This window comes from Marmota monax, unplaced genomic scaffold, assembly GCF_021218885.2.
Source record: "Marmota monax isolate L192 unplaced genomic scaffold, Marmota_monax_Labrador192_F-V1.1 WCK01_AAM20220418_F8-fsc00037, whole genome shotgun sequence".
NCBI lineage: Eukaryota > Metazoa > Chordata > Mammalia > Rodentia > Sciuridae > Marmota > Marmota monax.
The window spans coordinates 12,382,233-12,405,614 of record NW_026693245.1 but is presented as its reverse complement, the minus strand read 5'-3'; the positions used below and the strand labels follow the sequence as shown (position 1 = coordinate 12,405,614).

The following is a 23,382-nucleotide window of genomic DNA, read 5'->3' as shown; positions in this document are numbered from 1 at the left end:
TACAACTAATATACATATATATATATATAATTATGAGAGATATTGCCCTCAAGAGAACTGCATTAGAAAGAGGACAAAGCTTATAAAAGACAATGATTCATCTTCCCTAACTTCATTCATCCTAAATTTGCCTTCTTATAAAACTGAAGGACTTGATAGACATAACCCAGTTATCCTTGTTATAAAGTCCAGTTAGTCTTGCTGACCAGCTGATTAATAGAACCTTATGTTCTTTAATTCTAAAAGGCATTCAATTGAGTCTCAAATGCTCTACAACCAAGGATTAAGTAATATCAACACATTTCTCAAGAAACTGTTAATACACCAGAATGTGAAAATCCCCCACTAGAATGGAACATTATTTTCAATCAGTAAAGATTCGTATATGGACAAAAGTTTTTCAAGTCCTTGGAAAAATACCAAGGGAAAAATTTCAACATCATCACTTTAATGGTTGATGATATTTACCTGGGCTGGGTAATCCAAATATTATTTAAGCCTATGTTAAGAAAACCTACATATTTTAACTGTTTTGGAAAACATTGCTATAATATTTGTGGTCATTAAACCTTCATCTGTGTTCATGGCCTTTCATTCTTATAGTAGCCATTGTGTGCAAGACTGTGTAGAGTGAGACTGCAGTGTTTATGAGAATGTTATCAGAGTATTCTGATGAATGAATAAAAGTAAGCAATCTTTCATAGAAGATAGTTTATTAATTAATAAATTTTGAATTTTTTAATGTGTTCTCAAAACAGAGCATGATACTATGTTTATTCAAATGGTAAAATAACTAATTTAATGATTTTGATTTATTAAACTGAAATTGTCAGTCTAGCCAGGCACATCCCCATCTCCTCCAACTAATATCCATACCTCCCTCACTCCCCGAAGAAAGACATTATTCCTATGTTCCAGTGGCTATTCTTGGCAAGATAGCCCTGTTCAGGAGCATGTGCTGAATAAGGCCACCACTTGCGATACTTAAAATGTTAATTATTATTCTGTGGAGAGTAATTGGGGAGGAAATTAAGGGAAAAGTAAAGCAGCTCTTGCACTTTAAGCTAATTTAATGACCAAGTGTGACTTCAGGAGCTGGAATGACAAAGTTCAATAAGGCAGGACTTCTGCTCCCAAGGAACTCTAATGTCATTGGAAAGAGTTAGAAATATGTGGATAGCTATGAAGGTGTTCAAGGATCATATGCAGATGGGAAGATAAATGAGAGGTATCTAAATAAAATGAGCAATACAGAATGGTTTTTAGAAAAGGTGAAACTTAAAAGAGAGCCAGCCAGAGGAGAGAGAAAAGTGTCATAGAAGGAGGGCTTATCATTTATGAATACTTCATGGTGTGAAAGAGCAGGCTGTTTACAGAGAGGCCACAGCCAGGTGTTACGTGGGGGCAGATACAAGAGATGAATGGAGAGCAAGGGCATACAGAATTCGTGTTGGATTTAGAAATGTACAACTTGAACTTTGTCACCACAGTTATTGAATGATTGCAAGCAAGAGCCTCATGTGTTCACACTGCCATTTTAAAGTGGTCATGGCAGTCAAATAAAAGATTTGAGGAGGAAAAACTGGAAGTGTTAACTCTGGGCAAACTATGAAAAAAAGATAAATAGAAGAACTATTAAGGAAAGTGCATTATATAGATAGGCAAAACATATAGTGTGGTCTCTAGAGCCAGATTAACTAGTTCCTAACTCTGACTCCACCACCTAAATCCAGCATGACTGGAGTATTTATAATAGGGTACAACTCATACAGTTTTATGAATAATTACATGGGTTTATTTCTGCTATCCACAGTGCTTAGCACATAGAAAGCATGTGATCAGTGCTGTTATTCATCATGGCTATTAATACTATTGTTAATATTATTCATATTTGTGAGACTTGTGGTCTGATTAGCAACGATAGTCAAACTGTTGGCTGAATGATGATAGGACCAGAAAAATGTGGGTTGGGAAGTTGGGGGAAAAGTTGATGTGAGTCACACAATCAATGCTTGAATTAGGTACCTGTGAGAGTTCCAAATGGAATTTTTCTTGTTAGCGTTTTATGGTAACAGCAGAAAGAAGTGCGCTCTAGATACAGATGTAGGAGTTTTTAGGCACTTAAGGGTATGTCAAGCCCATAATTGGGTGTCATGAGCAGGAAGTTTGGAGGTCAGCATCAAGAAGAAGCCAGAGAACTAAAGTCAAATTTTAATCCCAGTAGCAGTTGTTCTCCAGTGCAGGGGGTTCGAGAAGAAGAACAAACAAGACTGGGGAGAGGGAGTCCTCCTAAGTCACAAGACAGGGGAAATGATTCAGTTGGTTCTTGTACCCTGATGTGGCTGTGAACTGATGATGTCCTCCTGTCCTAAAGAAGATTCTCCAGCTTTACAAATTGCCACCAGGCCAGAGAAAAGCTACAGGCTGAAAGAATCTTCTTTAGTAAATAATATCACAATTAGAAGAAAAATTCTACGGTCACAATTGTTATCAGTTGCTTTTGATTACTACTATGAGCATCACAATCCAGAGTATGCTCCAAAAGATGGATGTTCCAGATGCCTTCATGTGATTTCTGCCTTTGTTTTAATGTTCTCAAGAGTTTAAAGTCATGGGGATGGTAAGTGAATTTTGTGCTGGACCTGTGTCTCTCTGCCACAGATATCGTAGAATGCAACACCCCACAAATAATAGGTGGGTAATCCTGGTCATTCTTAGGTATAAACTCTATTTTAACATAAATCTGTTACAGACTGTGGTTCTAAGCTTTAGGTGAGATTACCTTCTCCGTGTTTTGTTATTTTCCCAAAGGTAAGGTCCTCCCTCTCTTCTGTATAACCCCCAGAAACAAGGAGTTGTTTAAGATAGGAACATTCAGTTTTCCCTTTTAGGCACTACCTGCTAATTGGCCAGAGTTCTCACAACTTCTAGATTCTTGGCAGGTTGGATTTTAACAGTAATCCTTTCTCATCCCAATTTAAGTACTAGTAATCCCCAGGAGTCCTTGCCAGTCTCATGGTAAATCATTGAAGAGGTACATGCAAAACGTCCCTGCTAAGAAAATCCATGAATTTTCCCACCAGAGGACACATATTTCTCTTCCACAGAGCTTGATGTCTTCAGTTTCTGACTGTTAACACCTTTTAGGAAATTCTCCTACAAAGCAGTTCCTATCCTCTACCATTGGACAAAGACTCCTAAATCAGATTGTTATATTGTGTCATTGTCCTTAGGATTCCAGCATGGAGGAGTAGGCCCCAAGGGCCTCTTAAACTCAAAAACTCTTAATCACCCAGACATACATCACAATTAGTTGGCAATCATTAGTACTACCTCCATTTGTTAAAATGAGTGATGTTTCTCCAATTATGAAATATTCTGATTAAGACAAATATATTGAAGAGTGACAACATAGTGGGAACTCCCTCCATATTTAATCTCTTCCTAATTATGCAAATTAGGAAAAATTATTTACTAACCATGCTTTCCTTGGAGCATCCTCTCATTTGATGAGACTCCAGATTTTGTCTACACACACCTGTGTAAAACCTTTATAAGTCATGCACTTATGTCACAATATTTTTCAGTTTGGATAGCCTGTCCTTACCTTTGTGGGCCCCTTAAATAACAGTTTAATTTTAGCAAGAAACCATATGAAATCACTGGGCATTTTAGAAATTTAGTAACTTATTTTTATGCTATAAAGAAACGAACTTGAATATCAGTAAATAGTGTTGTCAGGAGGGTGGGGGAAATTGACATCTTCCTACATGGCTTTAAGAATATAGGCTGCTACAGCTTATCTATTAAAGGGAAAATGTACACAATTTATTATCTAGCAATCCATTTTCAGAAATATTTGTTTCAGAATATTTATCAGTAAGAATATATTTTAAAATGTGTTTATTATTTATAGAAGTCCAACATGTTACTCTAAAGGACGAGTTGAAATAACTATATAGCCATTCTATGGAATTTCATATAAAGTTTTTAAAAACACCATATATAGAGAGAGAGACTGAAAATTGTCTATTATTTATTGTAAGTAAGCCAAAAAGATATTATATAAGATTCTCTTTAGTGGTATCCCACTTCACAAAAAAGAGGAATACACACACACACATCTATTGTGTGTATGTATGTGTATATTTGTGTATGTGTGGTAGAATAAGCATAAAGAAAAACAACCAATACATTTATTCATATACCTCTGTGTTGTTTGAGATGTCTGAGGTCATGGCCAGGCACAGTGGCATATGCCTGTTGTCCCAGCAGCTCAGAAGATACAGGCAGAAACCTGACTTGAACCCAGGAATTTGAGGTCAGCCTCAGCAGGCAGCCAAGTGAGACCTGTCTCTTAAAAAAAAAAAAATTCATTATAAAACTAAATAAACACACACACACACACACACAAATAGAAAGTCATTATTGGATAGAAATAGTTACTGTCAAAAGAAAAACTGCTTACCTTTTCAAACTTAAAAATTTCTGAATTTAAATTGTGTCTGCTGTTTAAATCCAAGCCATGTCTGAATTTGGCCACTACAGAATAAAATATAGTTTTCTTTCAAGATACTTTATGTTTGGCCAGTTCTCAGGACTCTTAAATAAATTGGCTGTGTGTATTCAAATTCTGAAAAAAAAAAAAACAACTCATTTTTCAAATATCACAATTCCCCTGTGCAGTACTATGAAGCCCTGCTGTCTAGAGGTTATACATGGGGTTTGAATGGTTTTGTTGCTATAACTAGAAAAGAGAAAAAGAGACGGGACTAATTAAAGCTGTAACATTGTCTTTAGATTCTGATGCCTCCAGTAGAATGATTTGCTATCATTTCTGATCTATTATTAGTCTTTCGCTACTATAAAATAATGGTTTACAAAGAATTAGCAAACAATTTGCTGTTAGTTTTTCAATAGATCATCTATTGAGAGAATGTTTCTGATGAAAACAAAAAAATCAGTATTGAGTTGAAGTGTTAGTACATGTAAGCCTTTGCTTACAGTTTTTATGTTCCCGAGAAGCTGAATTCAGTTCTATTGTGAACAGTAATTTATGAACAAGAACCCACAATTTTTTAACCAGAAAATTGGAAAACTATCCATAATCATTTCCATGTGCCCTCTTTATTTCCCAAGTATTTATAATCAGTTTAGCAAACAACCACCCGCGCCCTGCTTTGAAGATATAGCAAATAACTGATCATTCCTTCCTATCAGCTGCATGCTTGGTGATAAATAAATAACTGATTTCTCAACCACTATTACATTAGGTCGACATTCTTTAAGACATATGAAAATGAATTAAACCTTGCTTTCTGCCCAGAAATTTGGTCTGAGTGGAAGTAGGCTTTTGTGGAGCTACAGAATTTCTACTTCATTTGCTCAGCCAATAATTGGCTGGAGCACGGCTCTGTTAGAAATAAGCAACAAGCTTCCTGTATTCATGAACAGAAAACAAGGTAGTGCATGTAGCCTCTGAGAAACACTCGTTTACTTTTGAAGAAAAGAAGCACCCGGCAACCAGTGAGCAGCATATGTCTGAAATCCATTATCTGACACACTCTTTCCAGCCTTCCTTCCCAGGAATGCTGGGCTGACTACTAAGATTTGCTTTTACTTTCTGCCTTGTGGATAAAATGAGTTTGCCAACCAGCTGTGAGCACCTAACGCTGGGGAAGGTGGCTAGATTCCGAAGCGCTTATATTCATGGATCGCCTTATGCAATCAACAAGCCAATTGATATTAAGCCTCAGAGGAGACGGTAACTGCTTTCCTTTCCTCTAGTTGTTTGTCAGTGAAAATGTGTTCTGTTACCTTTTGGTAACAGCTTTGGAAGTCTGCTGAGCTGGGAGGGTCAGGGTGAGAGGTTAGTTGTTAAATTCAGTATACTGGATAGTTGGGAAAAAATTAACCTAAGAGGCAAGCTGAAAAATATTCTCAGTTTACTATTTAGGAAAAGCTAATCCGGTTTCAAGGTCTGTAGATTTTAAGAATTTGAGAGATTGCTAGTGCTAACATTACCACCAGAGTCATCCATGACGAAAATTTGGAAGAGGATTTAGTCAAGTAATGGACATGTTTATTAGCAACACTAGTACCAGATGCCCAGTAGCTCTTAATCTATCTTTCCTCAATGCCAATGTGATCTCAATATGGTCCACTTCCACAAAAAGCATTTGTTTTCATGTGGTTACGCCAGAAAAGGGCAATATATTTTTTCTATGAAGAAGTTGTCATTTCCAGATCAGTGTTCCAGAATTCTGCTAACTCATATTCTCCACCCCAGGCACACATACCACATACACATAAACATATACAGGCAAACTCATGTTACATAATTAGGAATTTCAAAGCTGAGATCATTGTTTTTATTACAGGGAAAAGAGGATATATACTTGTTAGATCCTTTCTACCATCCAATATTTTTAACATGGTATCAGAATAATGACGATGTGTTTCACTAATGTGTCCAAAAATTATCCCTAAATTTTGGTTTTAAACAAAGCCCTCATATTCAGCATTTAACAATGAGCTTCAGAAGCATTTTATGATGATTTTCTTTTCTCTGTGAAAATGCCAGTTCTCCCTAGTTTTATGAACTCCCATAATAAAATTCCAAAATTTTGAAGGTAATGTATTTTACATGAAGAGTATCATTACTGACTTATTCTTCTGCTTTTTGTTTTTAATCACACACACACACACACACACACACAATACATATTTTGCCAAATTTGTATTTTAAATGTGAAGGAACTTTTAGACATTTGAGTGATTTAGAAAAAAAATCCCTACACCTTCAGAAATGCCTTGGGCTTAGTTATTCAACTATAATAATTTTTTTTCTGATTTGATAAGAATCAGCTTTTTTCTTTCAGTAAGGAGAAATGTTTGTTTTTTCCCCAGAATATCAAGGCTTTCATGTCTAGCTCTATTGCCATTTTGGTTTATAACAGACTGGCAGCTACAATCAACTATTTTAGGGTGCATTCAGCAAAATGTGTCCTGAGACACATTTTGGCATGACACATACCTGGCATTTCTCAATTGTTGCCAGTTACCTCACTCCATGCTCCAGTTAGAGGAAATGATAATAAAAACCTCACGAATTGCCAAATCCATGTGTAAATGCTATGTACCTGTTTCTTCATATATATTTTTTCAATTTAAAATAATTACCTTTACTGTAGAAGTCAGTTGACTTACTTTTCTATAAGCTGATGTACAGTGCAAATACCGAGGAAATTTCATACTTATTCCAGATTAGTTTTAAATTTTAGATTCACAATTTATTTCACAAGGAAATTATTTTGAAAGTATTTTGTAGCACAGACCTTGGAATTTGTAAAAATACAAGATCTAACTTTTCTTTTCGTGTGCTGCATTGCTTATACTTAGCAAATGAATCAATTAAATGACTTTTGTGTGTGCAGAAGATGTGAAACTTAAATCACTCTATCTAGAGCTTCTCCATGAGCATATAAATTTGTGATGATAGCAATGGTTAACTGTGAAGGACAAGTCACGAAGAAGACCAAATTATAGATTATGTCTTTTATTGTATAATTCATTTTCTACCTTACAAAACTTAAGACCTAAACTTTTTCTTCTTAGTTTGATGAGCAAAATTGCACACCTGAAATGGCAGTGTTTCATCATCCTAGAGTCACTAAAATCTACCCAAATTAACTGGTTACATTTTCATGATGACTCATCTGAAATGTATCTAAAACAGTGCATTTATGTTTATTTTTACGGACTCATGGCTGTGTTTTTTGACAGTAAGAAAATTGCTTTTCTAATTACAAAAATAAATGTGAGGAAGGAAAAAAGAATGGAAAACTGTATGACAAGATGGAAAGAAAGAAGGGAGGGAACAAAGAGAAAGAAAAGCATCTAAAGAAGAAAAGCCATATGTTGTTTTGACCCTCTCAATGAAGCATAAGATTTTTGTGATAAAAAGAAATCTGGCTATTCATTATGAAATCCATGGGGAGAATAAAGTGGAAAATCTAATATATAAATGCAAAGAGAGCTCAATTTAAATCCAAGTATACCCTTATAAAATAATAATTAATTGAAAGAACAGCATGTTTGTCTTGGAACACAGGGAAATAATTTCCAAATTGAAAATCAGCTGTATTAGAAGAATGGCCACATGGCCGTTTAATAGTTCTCTTTTTTTTTTTTTCTTTTGAGAGTGACAATGAAGACTTGAACAAAGCAGTTAAACTGCTAAATCTTAATTAGGCTCAAAGATGAAGAAAATGACAGTCCTGCCATCTGTGATATGATTCTCTGTATTTATGATTTTGAAAATGTTTCTTTTAATCTTTTGTAGCCTCCACAAATTCTAGGGCTCCATTTTTACACCCAAAGAAATATAATTATTTTGTTTTAATTTGATAAAACGTTGGTGTTCTCATTTTAATACCTTAGATTGAAAAATCAGATTTAATCTTCTGGAAGATTCTCACACAAGTAGGCTCTAGGGTTTTTGAGTATGAGGGTTGGGTCTTCTTCTTTGTCACTTTGCCAGTGCCCAATGGAGAGCCCAGTACAGATCACAAAATAAATGCTTAAAAAGCATGAATAAAAAAATTAGAAAAGTTCACGTTATATATTTTGGCAAAGACACATGTATCTGTTCCTGGATGCCACCTTATGGAGCTTTTGGAAGAATTTTTGCCTGTGTTCTTCTTTTGGATTAGTTGAATTCCCCTTGTTATTTCCACATAGAAGCTGCATGTAGCACTGACTTGAAACCAGTGGCTCAAGTGGCTGGCATCACTCATTCTGTTTGTAAGAGGTCAGTAAGGAGGATCTGAAATTCAATTCTGTATTCAGAAAGAGAGAAGGGTGGGGGAGAGGAGAGGGGGACTTCAAGTGGTAGAAAGGAGGAGAAAAAGCATTGTGGGAGGAAATGGGGGAATTTCTAGAGGGGAATGATATATAACTATGAGAAATCGTATAGAAGTGCCAAAGTTTATAAAATCAGTAACCAAAACTCTGGAACATAAGCCCTGGTTCTGTTTGCCCTGCCATGATGTAGAACTTGCATTCCTTTTAAAAAAAAATCAAAATGAAAAATAAAAACCAGGAAGAACAAAGAGGTGAAACAGGAGTTGGTAGGCCCCAGTGGTGGAAAAGCATTGTGTTACTGGACTTGATTTTTCACAACCTCACCTAGCACTGTGGCTCCCTACTTGGTTCCCCCCAATGTCTTGGAGGCTTATCTGTGCTTTCAGCTGACTGAGGAGGCCATGTACCCTCCATATTCCCTTTTGCTAGAAATGATACTTCTTGTATAAACTCTCCAGCCTCCATTTTTCTGATCTTTTGGGTAGGCTTTCACTCCTATCATCAGAAAAGTAGGTTACAAAAAGCCAGAAAATAAGAACAACAACAATGAATTTGAGTATATAACCACTAAGATATCTCCTTGGGGAGAGATTCCTAAGTTGTGCAGTTAGATTCCTTGCAATCCTCAAGTTATTTATTTGAAAGGACAATTTAATTTGATAGGGCTGTCATAACACAATGCCACAGACTGGGTGGCTTAAAAATAACAATGTATTTTTTTTATAGTTTTAAAGACTGGAAGTCTAAAAGCAAGCTGTCTCAGGGTTTGGTTTGTTGGAGGTCTCTCTCATTGGCTTTTGGATGATCATCCTGTCACATTATCCTCACATGGTCTTTCTCTTCTGCACACTCACCTCTGTTGTCCCTTTGTGCTTGCATATTTTCTTCTCTTATAAGAACATCAAAACAAATTGCACTAGGGACCATTCTAACAGTTTCATTTTAACTTCATCATCTCTTTAAAGTCCCTAGGTCAACATAGTCACATTCTGAGGTCCTGGAGTTAGGATTTTAAGATTTTAGAGAAGATGCCATTTAGCATAGAACAAACTGTCCATAGAGATTATGTACTAGTAATAACCATGGAGCAAGATGGGAATAAGACTGATTCCCAAATAATTGGTGTCCTCATATTAATGAAAATGGATTTAATAATGATTGTGAACCTTCAGCAAGCAGACAGTGCAGAATACAGAATAGTAGTTCCCATTCCCTGTACCAAAGGAAAATAAGTATACATTGCAGATGATAAATCATCAAATCTAATCATTTTAATTTAGATTAATAATAACCATGCAAACAGGACTAAGACCAATATTTACTTTTGTTCAGTCTTTTGTTAGGGGAAACGGAAAAAGCGGTGAAGTCATTAATTTAATTATCTATGTAACCAGTGGTTCTCAACTGGGGTGATTTTACCCCATACCCTGAAACCCAGGGGACGTCTAGAAATTCTAGGGACATTATTGATTGTCATGAGTTAGGGTGGGATTAATTGTCTAATGGTCTCAAGAGCAGAGAACAGAGGGATGCTGCTAAATATTCTATAGTGTACAGGAAACTTTCCTCAGCAAAGAAGTATCTGACCCAATATATCAACAGTGCTGAGATTGAGAAAACAATTTGTTATGTAACAAATTGGACTGGGGAGTATCTCAGAGCTCTTTGAAGACCTTATTTATATCCTGATGATTGACACAGTTTATGCATTCATGAAAATACTTTTATCTTTCTTCAGTAACCACTAAATAATGCTTTCTTAACCTGGTTAAAAATAGACAACTGCCACACTTTTAAAATATTCTAAAATATTCAGTAAATTCTTCTGATTTGTCTGAATTATCAGCTTTATTGCATTTTCAGAACTTGTCTTCTTTTAGTAGAGGTACTACTGAGATTTCATTAAGGAAAACTGAATAAACAATCTAATACATTCTGTTAATTCTAGGCTAGATGCTAAACTTTGATCGCTCTTCAAAGGGAGATTTAAAAATATTGAGCAAAGATGCACAGAAGATAATGTGTATTACGTGACAGTTCCATTGGTCTGGTATGTGAGGCTCACCTGTCGCATGCCTGTGTTCTTGGGTCCATTCATGCAAATGTGTGAGCCACAGTTATTTTCATCATAACAAGCTCATCCTAAGAGTAAAGAATAAATTTCATAAAGGGGAAATCTTGGGGGTTGGGGGGTGGGATGAACATTCCTCCTTTGATGGTAGACTCTTCATTTCACTTTAAATAAAACTTCTAATTACCCTCAATTCCTTTTAATCCTCCCTACATCTGGATCAAGATTAATGGCAGTACCAATTCTAACTGGAATAGACATCCCACTCTCCTCTCAATGTTGGGGTTGTATGTCTCATTGCCTATTGCCAAATGTTCTCTGGAGGACACAAACTCAATATATTTGGAATTAAAATCCTACCCATGTCCTTGGCAATCCAAGTCACAGACTCTGAAGTGATCATCCTCTCCCACAGTCTGAGCACTCTACAGCCAACTGGCTGCAGATGCGTTCTTCCTGCTTATGCCCTTCCATCCCCATGCTGCCCTCATCCTCTCCTGCATGAAAGACTGCTAACCTCCCAACTGGCCTCTTTATGCTACTGTCATCTTCTTCCTAACCGTCACCCACAGATACATTTTCTATACTGTCTCATGACAATTCCATGCTTTCACTACCACCTTTTCCTTGCCTACAAAAAAAAAAAAAATCTAAATTTAAAAGGACCATGATCTACTCCTTCTACTTCTCTGTCAATTGCCCTTATCATTGATATATACTATATGTTTTAGTATAAGGAGTGGCATAATGGAAACAAATATTTTTGTAAGAAGAACCTGACAATGGCATGCAAAAAATTAGAATGGAAAAGACCAATAGAAGCAAGTAGTGGAAAATCCTGATGGGGCGCAACTTTACCATTATAAAAATATGTGAGTGCGGGCTGAGGCTGTAGCTCCGTGGTAGAACACTTGCCTAGCACTTGTGAGTCCCTGGGTTCGATCCTCACACCACATAAAAAATAAAAAACAAATAGAATGAAGATATTGTGAAAAAAAAATCTTTAAAAGAATATGTGGTTACATTTGTGAGAACTGCTCAAAAGGAGACCAGTGCCCCAAATGAGGATAGAAATAGGTGCCTAACATAGTCCGAACATTTGGAGAGTGTTTCCCTGGCAATAATTGAGGTTTGAGGATGAGCAACAATGTGCTCTACCAAAAGTCCTGCAAAGGAAGCTCTAATGTGAATGTTAAAGGAACTGAAAGGGTAAAATGTATGAAGTATAACAAGGATGGAGGAGAGGGGCAAAAAGAAAGTATAGAAGATAGAGAGGGGAGCATTTAATAATTTTTTAAAAATTTTAATTCTTCATTTTGAGGAGCATCAAGGGATTATTAGATTTACTAATTTATTCGTTAGCAGTACAATTTTTGTTTCTAAATTTATGTTTTTTAAATGATAGTAGAATGTACTGTGACATATTATACATATATGGAGTTTAACTTCTCGTTCTTCTGGTTGTACATGATGTGGAATTACATTGGTCATATAATCCTATATTTGCACATAGGATAATAATGTCCAATTCATTCTATTATCATTCCTAATTTCATTCCTTTCCCTTCCCTTCATTCCCCTTTGTCTTATCCAATGTACCTCTATTCTTCCCCCCTCCACACTATGGTGATTAGCATCTGCATATCAGAGAAAATATTTAGCTTTTGGTGTTTGGGGGATTGGCTTATTTCACTTAGCACAATAGTCTCCAGTTCCATCCATTTACCAGAAAATGCCATAATTTCATTCTTCTTTAAGGCTAAGTAATATTCACTTGTGTGTATATATACCACATTTTCTTTATCCATTCATCTGTTGAAGGGCACCTAGGTTGGTTCCATAGTTTATCTCTTTTGAATCGAGATGCTATAAATATTGATGTGGCTATATCATTTTAGTAGCTGATTTTAGGTCCTTTGGGTATAAACCAAGAAATAGGATAACTGGGTCAAATGGTGTATGGACTCCATTACAGGAGTTCATCTCCATATAGATTTCTAGAATGGTTGCTCCATTTTGCAGTCCCACCAGTAATGTATGAGTATAGCTTTCCCCCAAAATTCTCACCAGCATTTATTGTTACTTGTATTCTTGATAATTGTCATTCTGACTAGAGTGAGATGAAATCAGTGTAGTTTTAATTTTGGCAGGGGAATTTAAAAACATTTTTTGTGTCTTATTTAATAATTGAAGGTTTTAAAACATTGAAATAAGAAGTATGTGCCAGGCATGGAGATGGACTCCTGTAATCCCATAGGCTTAGAAGGCTGAGACAGGAGTATTGTGAGTTCAAACCAGCCTCAGCAACTTAGCAAGGCCTAAGTAGCATAGTGAGATCCTATCTCAAAATAAAAACTAAAAAAAAAACTGAAGATGTAGCTCAGTGGTAAAACATCTTTCGTTAAATCTCCAGTATCCCCCCCCCCAAAAAAAAGAAAAAGAAAAAAAAGAAATATGTATTATTATCCATCTGAAGTTGTGAAAAAGTAAATTTTTAATCCATTCCCAATAGCTAGAGATTTTGTTCTTTTGCTTCAGTTCAGCCACCCATCACCCAATTAAACATCCTCCTTTGCTAAAAGGAAAGGAATGAGACTCCTTAGAGTGCTTCGAATGTTTATTGCCAGAGAAGAACAGGAAACGAACAGGAAACACTACACAACCACAGAGACCTTCATGTCCCAGTCCATTTCTATATCCAATGAGAGGCATTCAGTTACTTACTTTCCATTGAAATTTTTTTTTTCTTTAGCCTTTCATGGCTTTGCTCTTGGATTTAACAGGCTTATCGCTTAGATAAACTTCAACTTCAAAAGGAAAATTTCCGTTATCACCTTTCCTTTCCTTTGTAAATTGTGGAAAGTAAAATAGGAAATGTTGGCAAAGCATTCTGGGCTCAGGATGGGATCTTGCTGTCAAATAGGTTATGGATTGATGTATGAAAGAAACAAAGGCAGAAAGATGGGTGGGCAGTCAGTCAACCACCAGCCATGACTTTGGACTTGATGCTGTTTTGTATGGCCCTAAGAAGGAGGATGCTCCAACATGGAAGATAGTGAGGACAGAGAAGGACATTGAAGAAAAATAATTTGATGAAAAGGACATTACAAGTATCCAAGGGAAATATAATGAGCTTCTCAGACAAGATGGAATGTGTTTTGATTTTCAAAAGATGATCAGGCTTCATTCATGTAGTTCTCAGGGGCATATGTTGTTACTCATCCTTGGGCCTTATTGTCACCAGGGAAACATTTTCCAAATGCTCAGACTATGTTAGATACCTATTTATACTCTTATTGGGCCTCTGAACAGTTCTCACAATTGTAATCACATTTTTATGTATTTTGTGGGCTGATGAATCTCCTCCCACATTCAATCATGGGATCTTGAGAGCAGAGTGTCAGCCAGTATATTTAATCACAGTTTTTCCAATGCTTCATAGAGGGCCTGCTTGGCACATGATAGGCATTCAACAAATTCTTGGGAATCTGTTTTTCTAACTGGGATTTAAAAAGTAATCAGAAACAGTAAATGTAGCTGTAGGCTTTTGGAGAAACATATTAAATTTATTCCAGCAACTTCTAAACATAGGTCTCAAGCCCTAACCAATCTTCTACTTTGAGATTGTATCTTTATTCCCTGCTTAAAATTTTTTTCATGGGCCTTGAGGTCCCAAATTGAATTCATCATTTTGCTCTTAAAATCTGTTCTTTTGCTAGGCATGGTGGTGCATGCTTGTAATTCCAGCAGCTTGGAAGGCTGAGGCGAGAGGATCTTGAGTTCAAAGCCAGCCTCAGCAACAGTGAGTCTCTAAGTAACCTAGTGAGTCTTTAAATAAGATAATAGGACTGGGGATGTGGCTCAGTGGTTGAGTGCTTCTGAGTTCAATCCCTGGTATAGATAGATAGATAGATAGATAGATAGATAGATAGATAGATCTGCTCTTTTTCTTTTGTTCCTTGGTCTGATTGGTTACTATCCAGTTATCCAAATTAGAAACATGAGAATCACCTTTGTCACCTGCCTTCGTCTCTCATCACGTAGTCTTTTACGTATTGACTTCTAGTATCATTCCCTCTACTCTGTCTTTATGACTATGCTCACTCACGTGAACTGCTGTCAGAACCTCTTAAGTGATATCCAACTGCTGTTTTCTGTATAATTAACCCAAAACAGCTTTGTGTTTATCTTTTGGTTGGTTTTTATTGCTTTAGCAATATTCAAATTTTTGCAGTGCATGCAAATTACACCAAAATTGTTTTTATGTTGGGTACTCAGTTTCAAAGTTTTCTGATTGACCCCAAATATCAAAAACAAAATTCTACCTTTCTGACTTTTTTTCTGAGCAATTGCTGAGAAAAAAAATAATTTACTTAATTTTCATGATGAAAACACTCACAAGTTTAATGTTTCTTGAAATCTAAGATTATGATTCTATAAGAATTCAGAGTAAGTCAGCTCAAAAATACCTCTCCTGCAATTAGTCATAATCTATGGGTCATAAGCATAGATTACTAGAAGAATGTGGCATTTAGGCACATCTAGGCAGAAGTTAGAAATACATGTGCACACAAAAAGTCTCATAAATAATCATAAGTAATTCCACTAACACTTATGACAGGTATATACTTTTCCTAAATTAGTCATTTCCATCTTTTCCCCCTAAAACTATGACTGAGAACATGTACTCTTGTTTGTGCTGATATTTCTGAACAATGTATGCTGGTGCCCCATGTAAAACAAGTTATGTGATACTGGTGTTACCATGGTAATCCATTATGTACATAATAAGAACATTGTGAATACCAGCAGCTTCTGTTCCCTTAGAGTTTCTATTTTTTTCCCTTCTTTGTTCTTTTTCATGTGTATGTGTGTCTTTAGAGATCCAGTGGCTATAACACCAATTCTCCCTTTTTGATGCTTGTGATAGGATTTATACTCTGCTAACAAGGGAATCCTTAACCACTTTGACTTGAAATTTTTCTCTGCCTGATATTTCATTTTGTCAACAAAATCTTTTTCCTTCTGGGGGAAAACTCATTTGAATCCTATGGCTAAGAGATGCCAGGAAACTAGTATTATGAGTCCCGTGGAAGCAGATCATCCCTACCCTGTGATTGTCATTGACTCTGAATTCTGAATATTTTCAAAGTCACTCCAAAACAGATCAGGGAGATGAAAGCTAACCTTCACATTTCTAGCAACCTTTAAAGCTAAATTGCCATTTTGACTATAGCACAAGAGACTCTTCATGACAGATAAGGACATAAATTACTATGAGGAAGATTAGGGTTAACTTACTTGAGAGAGAATAAGGTTTATGCAGGATTATTAATCTTTCCTAGTTATAGAGAGATTTTATATGTACTAGGAGGAGAGGACTTGACTGACACTGTAAAAGAACAATTCTATAGAGTTATACCATCCAAGTTAGGTATTATGCAAATTTGGGTATATGCACTAAGCAAAATGAGGCAGGAGGAAGAAGTCATTTAAATAGAACAACTGTATTTGCTCCACCTTCCACAACATGCAATGAACTGTATTAATCGATAAGTGTGAGGTAGGAGGTATCAATATTCTGTTCTCTTCCTGACTCCATTTTCATTGAACCTGTCATAATTTGAACAGCTTGCTCAAAATTTGAGTGATTTAAGGGAGTCTCCATGGTAATATAGACTATTCTGTATTTGTGCCATAAAGGCTTATGTTAGAACTTAGCCAAAGTAATGACTCCACTGAAGTTTGTTACTGTACCATAAAAACAAATATATATATATATATATATATATACATACATATATATATATATATATATTTTAAATTCAATTTGATGAACTAAGCAGACATTTCTCAAAAGAAGAACTACAAATGATCAACAAATATGTTCATCATACAGCAACATACCTTGCAGTTAAGAAAATGCACATCAAAACTACCGTGAGATTTTTGTCTTACTCCCAGAAGAATGGCAGTCATTAAGAATACAAACTATAATAAAAGATAGAGAGGATGTAGAGAAAAAGGAATATTTTTACACTGTTGGTAGAATTGCAAATTAGTAGAACTACTATGGAAATCAGTGTGGAGGTTCCTCAGAAGACTAGGAATGGAACCACTAAATGACCCAGCTGTATCACTCCTTGGTATTTTCCTAAAAAATTAAATTCAGCATATTATAGCAATACATGTATACCCATGTTTATAGCAGCACAATTCACAATAGTTAAACTATGAAAACCAGTCTAGGTCTCTGTCAAGAGATGAATAGATAGAGAAAATATGTTGTGTATATATACACAATGGAGTTTTATTCAGCCATGAAGAAGAATGGAATTATGTCATCTCAGGAATATGGATGGAACTTGAAAATGTTAAGTGAAATAAGCCAAACATAGGAAAGTCAAGAGAAAAAGGGAAAAAAAAGGTGTGGAATCTCCTGAAAATTGAAGGGGATAGAGAGAGTAGAAGAAAAAGACCAGGAGAAGGGAGAAGAAAAGGGAAAGAGGAAATACTGGAGAATTATAATCGACCAAATCATATTGTTATATTGTGTGCAAGTACTAATATGTGACAACAAATTCCCCCATTATGTATAATTGTAATGCATCAATAAAATTTGGGAAAATGATGAAAACACAAAAAAGAAAAAGTTAAAAAGAAAACAAATGAACATTTAAAAAATTAAATTTAAGGAGATACTCCAATGTTGACAGTAAATAATTTGCCTAATTTGCAGAGATAAACAGATATTAAGATTATGTATGCTCCAGTAAAACACTGTCTTTTCAAGAAAGACCTATATGCAGGTGCGCCCTATTGTGTTACCCAGCATAGCTGCCTTTTAAAAGTATTTTTAGTTGTTGATGTACCTTTATATTTTATTTATTTATATGTGGTGCTGAGGATTGAACCCAGTGCCTCAGACATGGTAAGCAAGTGCTCCACCACTGACCCACAACCCCAGCCTCATAGCTACCCTTTTCTATTCAACTTTTTGAAAGAATTTATTTCTTATCATGCACATGGAACTATGAGAATATAAGTGGAGCTTCTAGTCTAAGGAGAGATAACAGATACTAAGTATAAATAACTGGTGCACAAGATCCAGGTATTAGCAAATTCATTCATTCATTAACTCACTTGCTCACATGTTCACTGGTTCAGCAAACACTTATTTAGCAGAAACTGAGTTCAGAGCTCTATGATAGGAATGCAAAACTGAGAATGACAAATTCCCATGTTTCAAAAAGATCACAGTCTAACTTCTCACATAAAGATTCAAACAAAAATTAATTATAATCATATAAGGATTTTAGTTACCCTCCCAGGGGTGCACACAGGGCCAAATTCTGCCATCAATTGGGCTATTCAAGACCATTTAACAAATTAGGTTGTGAAAGAGGATGAGACATTCTTTTGATGGCTAGTGCCAAAAAGTGGGGAGCTGGCAGAGAATAAGTCTGCATTACTTAGCACTTTGTAGTTTACAAAGTAGGATTTCACATATTGTCTACTTTGAGCATCATCTCAACTGGCAAGAAAACTGAGACCCAGGGGCTCAAGAGTTTTTCTCTAGTACATGGTTGAATAAGCTCTACAATTGTGAAACAAGTTCCAATTGTCTGTCTCTGAATTTTGAGCCGTGTATTTTATTAAATACTATAAAGAAAGCAGAAATAAAGTGTTTTGGCAGCTCTTCTGAGTTCACTTCTAACTGGGGACTTAGGGGTATCACAGAATGCTTCATGAACAATATTGCATTTTATCTTGAGGTTTACTTTTAGTTATGTGGAGTTGAGGATGAAGGGCATTTCAGAATGGGAGAGAAGTCTCAAAAAGCAAAGAATGTAGGAAAATCAATGAAACTTTATAGGGAAACAATATTGTACGGTGAAAACCTAATGAATTTGAGAAGCCATCTTAGTAAACAAAACTGAAAAGTGACAGTGAGACTCTATTTTTAGGGTCATGAAATTGAAGCTAAGGAATGTTTTTTTAGAACAAGGAGAACTATCAGTTTTTTAACAGGGAAGTTATATGATCACAACTTTGTTTAAGAAAGACTAAAGTGGGGGCTGGGGTTTGTGACTTGGTGATAGAGCACTGGCCTAGCGTGTGAGGCACTGGGTTAAATCCTCAGCACCACATAAAAATAAATAAATAAATAAATAAATATTTTTTAAAATAATGCTTTAAAATGTAAGAATAAAGTGGTATCAATGAAGACATAACTTGGAACAGTAAAAGACTGGAATAAGAAACATGGTAGGAAGAATTATAGCAATTGTTACTATAAAAGGTTAAAAAAGTAGTAATGAACACAAGATAATGGGTTACAGTAACAGTCATTATCTTTTTGTACGTTTTGCAGTTTATGCTATGACTATATAAAAATTTATGTGGAAAAGTAAAGTTTTGTTGGAGAGTCAACATGTACTTAGTGCGTAAGATTGCATGGTGCATGATAATAAGAAAATGGGTAAGAAGGAGTATTTTCTGGAGACCTGTGGAGGAAGGATTGGCAAGACTTGATGTGTATAAGAAAGAAAAGAAAACTCTAGCCCTCTGATGATAACCTGGGGGCCATGATGAGTCTAGAATTTCTGATAGAATAGTTGTACTGTTAACAGAAATAGGGATCAAGAAGAGAAACATGTTTGAGAGTGAACGTGGATTCACTTTTTTCATGGATTAAACTGATTTTTGAGAACTTGGCAGGATAAATAGAGATGAGCAGACAAATATCGAAGAAAGAATAAAAAGAGCTTGGAGTTGGAGATGTGAATACCAAGATTCACGAGAAACATATACATTTGTGGCTGGATTTATATTTAAGGCAAAGCTTAGTGTTTTTCAAAGTCACAGTTAATTCCTTTTTTATCTATTTGTTTGTCTCCAATCAGAACATTACTTTCACCGTGTGCTATATTGTACAGACCTTTCAGTGCAACTTGAATAAAGATAAATAATTTACAAAAAAGTCCAAAACATATCAGCCTTTATTAATAAATATTTTATTACTGAGGTCACTTAGACCTTGAGTAAATTATAAGATACATAGATTCCTAGTGGTTTGTAAAATGGCATTCAATTTTAACCTGTTAATTTTTAATAAAAATAATAAGCCATCATTAGTTCTGGTATTAAATTCTGAGATTAATTAACAAATGCTTATAAAATAGATATTAATAAGACACAGATGATCCAATAATGATCTGATCCATTATTACATTCTCAGCAAAATATGTAACAGTTTAACTGGTACAATTGCCAGAAATTAACCAAAATTGACATAATGGTTATAGATTTTTTGAAAATGATAGAACTGTATAATTTTGGAATTATAGAGGAGAAGAGAGAAGAAACAAAAACAAAGAGAGTGTTATTACTCAGCCACTGGAAAGATGTTCATGACCACACAATGAAAATTAGCCATGAGATCAAGACTTCTATCATTTTCTATTATGTGGCTTGTTTAAAAAATGGAGGTAAAATGGCCTTTTCTTTACAAGTAAGCATTTCTTACTGGAAGTTCAATAAGCACAATGATGTCTTGTTTAGCTGTATGTGGGTATTTGTGTGTTATTATTGTCTTGTAGTGGTCTTAAAACCAATTTTATTCGTAGTCAGACACATTATTTTCTCAGAGGCTTGGCTATTTTATTGAGACACTTTCAAATGCATTTAGTGTACTCTCTAATGCATTTGTTTATCTTTTCTCTAGTACTCTCAGCCAGGGAAGTTACTTTTCATTTGTCTTACAGATGTGAGGACCTCATTGCTATTATTTAGAAATTATGACACTTTTGCATGTTCTATATACGTTGGGGACATTATACACAATATATAATTAGTAAATGAAAATCTTCAGAGAACATATTGCTTAAGATTTTTAACAGAAAATTTTTATAAAGGAATAGTGCTTTGGTAGAATTCTAGATTTCTTTTCCTTATCAATGACACTTCCTCAATTTTTGCAATACTTAATGATTCACAAGTGCTTAGCTACCATTCTTTTTTCCATTTAATTAAAATATTATACTTTTAAGGTGTCATACATATTAATCTTAGGAGAGCAAACATTGATTTATTGTCAAAAGCTCTCAAACACTGTTTAGGTTTCAAGATCAGATTAGTGTCTTCCATTAAAAAATAAAAAGACATAGAAGATTATACTTTGATCTTGAATAGCTCCTATATTTCTAGTTAGTATTTTCTCAGGAAAACTTGAAGAAATTCTTGGTAGGCTCTCCTTTGGAATTCTCTGATAAAATTGGCTCTCTATAAAGATTGACATGAAAACAAAGCTGGGGGTCCAAAGTCACAAATCAACTGAGAGTGAAATGATTCTCCTTTGAGACTTAAACAAATTCATTAACCATAGAGATCCAGAATGGGAAAAAGAATAACTGTCCTGTTAACTTTGCCATTCATCTTGTCGTAAAGTAGACCTCTCATTTGTTTATTTCTCAGTGTTTGGTAAAATCATGGCCAATAGAAATATTGTGTGAGCCCCATTTATATTTTTCAACTCTCTGGTGCTGTATTTGAAAAGTAAAGAGAAATCAGTAAAATTAATTTAGTAAGCATAATGTTGTTTAACTCACTATTTCAAAATATTATCAGTTCAACTTATAATACACACAATCATTAATGAAATGTATAATATTTTTATCATATCAAACCTTCAATATCCTGTATTGTATTTGATATATACTACATATCAATTTGGCTGCAAATTTTTCCTTTATCATTTGATTGTATTTAAATTTCATAAAATTCACAATTAGAAATACAGGCTCATTTACCCAAGTTGTTCCAAACATACTTATCAGTTTTCTAAATATCAAATCAACTATGTGTTTTCTTTAAATTTTAGTTTTAATTAATAAAATGTAAACAAAACTAAAGAATTCAGTTCTTCAGTCATATTGATGCCCTTCCAAGTCCACCAGAGCCTTTGAACTCAGAGTCTGTCACTTACTTATTGTGCTACCTTGGGCAAGTTGTTTTCTTTTACCATACCTCAGTCTTTTCATCTATAAAATGAAGATAGCCATTTTATAATGTAAGCTAGTCCTTACATTATAATGTTACTAGATAGGGGATAGGGATGGGAGAGAAAGGGAGGGAGAAGGGGAATAGCAAGGATAGTGGAAGGAGTCGGTCATCATTATATAAAATTCATGTATGAAGATGTGAATTCAGTGTCAATATACCTTATATATAAACAGAGATATGATAAATTCTGGTATAAATGTGTATTAAGAATTGTAATGCAAAAAAAGAGAGCTCATATATAAAAGCATAATTTGGCTTGAACATACTTTATATACAGAGTTACAAAAAATAGTACTGTGAATGGATAATTATGAATGTAATGCACTCCACTATTGTCATGTATGTAAGAAATAATAAAAAAAAATATTAAATGAAATAATATCAGTAGTACTTATAAAACACTTAGGACAGTGTCTGGTGCATAATGAGCTTTCAACCAATATTAGCCTTCATTATTATTGTTTTTATTTGTATCACATCACAATGCTAAATTTTCATTTACCTAAACTCAGAACCTTACATGCATCCCCAAATCCTCCTCTCCCTCACTGCCCTCATCTGCCATCTAGCCTTGGGAGAGTTTCACTGAAACATCTCATGCTTTCCTGCCTCTTCGTTTTCATGGCCACCACCCCCTTATCCTGCCTGGACAGCTGCAATCATCTATTTAATTAGCCTCAGTCTTCATACTTTAATCATGACCCACATTGACCTACTCTGCACAGCTGTTGAATTCATCTTTCAAAAATAGCTTCACTGTTTAAACCATTTATTCATCGCCCATTACTTCCAGAAGAGATCTTTCTCCTCTGTAATCCTTTTTTGATAGTGTCTATGCCAGGTCCACATGACTGTGCTCTTCCCTGTGCTTCCAAGACCCTCCACACAGACTCCTTCCATGACCTCAAGGGACTGGCCCATCTACTGGGATGAACAAACCACAAAGACAGTTAATTTGTTGTTATCTTTTGTCTAAGGTCTCCTTGGTTTGTTTGTTCTATGTTTCCATATGTCTATAATACAGCATGGGTTTCCTTAATCTTCATACTCTATATAAGTTGGCAAGGGGCACTTCTTTGGAATTCATGGTTTACAGTAGACTTTTCCAGCTCTCTCTCCTGCTTTCTGTTCATACAGATCGCCTGTCTAGACAAACTGGTTTACGACTATCTCACAGATACACATTTTGTGTTTCCATCTTCATACCTTTGCTCACATCATTTCTTTTCCCAAAGCATTCATGATTTCTTTTCATGCTGCTCAAATTCTATCTTTTCTTCAAAGTTCAGTTCATGCCTCTGCCTTGATGAAGCACAATATAATTCACCATGTTGCAGGGACAGGATTGCATGCATGGCTGACGGAAGGAAGACAGGATTGGA

General features: G+C 35.2%; 1 protein-coding gene across 4 annotated transcripts in view; it reads left to right on the top strand.

The window, feature by feature from the left end:
* The window catches only part of Pde4d (phosphodiesterase 4D), an 816,241-nt gene that overhangs the window by 432,446 nt on the left and 360,413 nt on the right, over positions 1–23,382 (top strand). Inside the window, exon 1 of one of the 4 annotated variants that reach the window (XM_046456222.2) lies at positions 630–5,764. The exons of the other annotated variants lie outside the window; for them this stretch is intronic. Within the exon in view, the coding sequence (XP_046312178.1) occupies positions 5,640–5,764 (125 nt within the window). The 5' untranslated portion in view covers positions 630–5,639. Of the gene's footprint in view, positions 1–629; positions 5,765–23,382 lie in introns of those variants that run through there. 4 annotated transcript variants of the gene reach the window in all.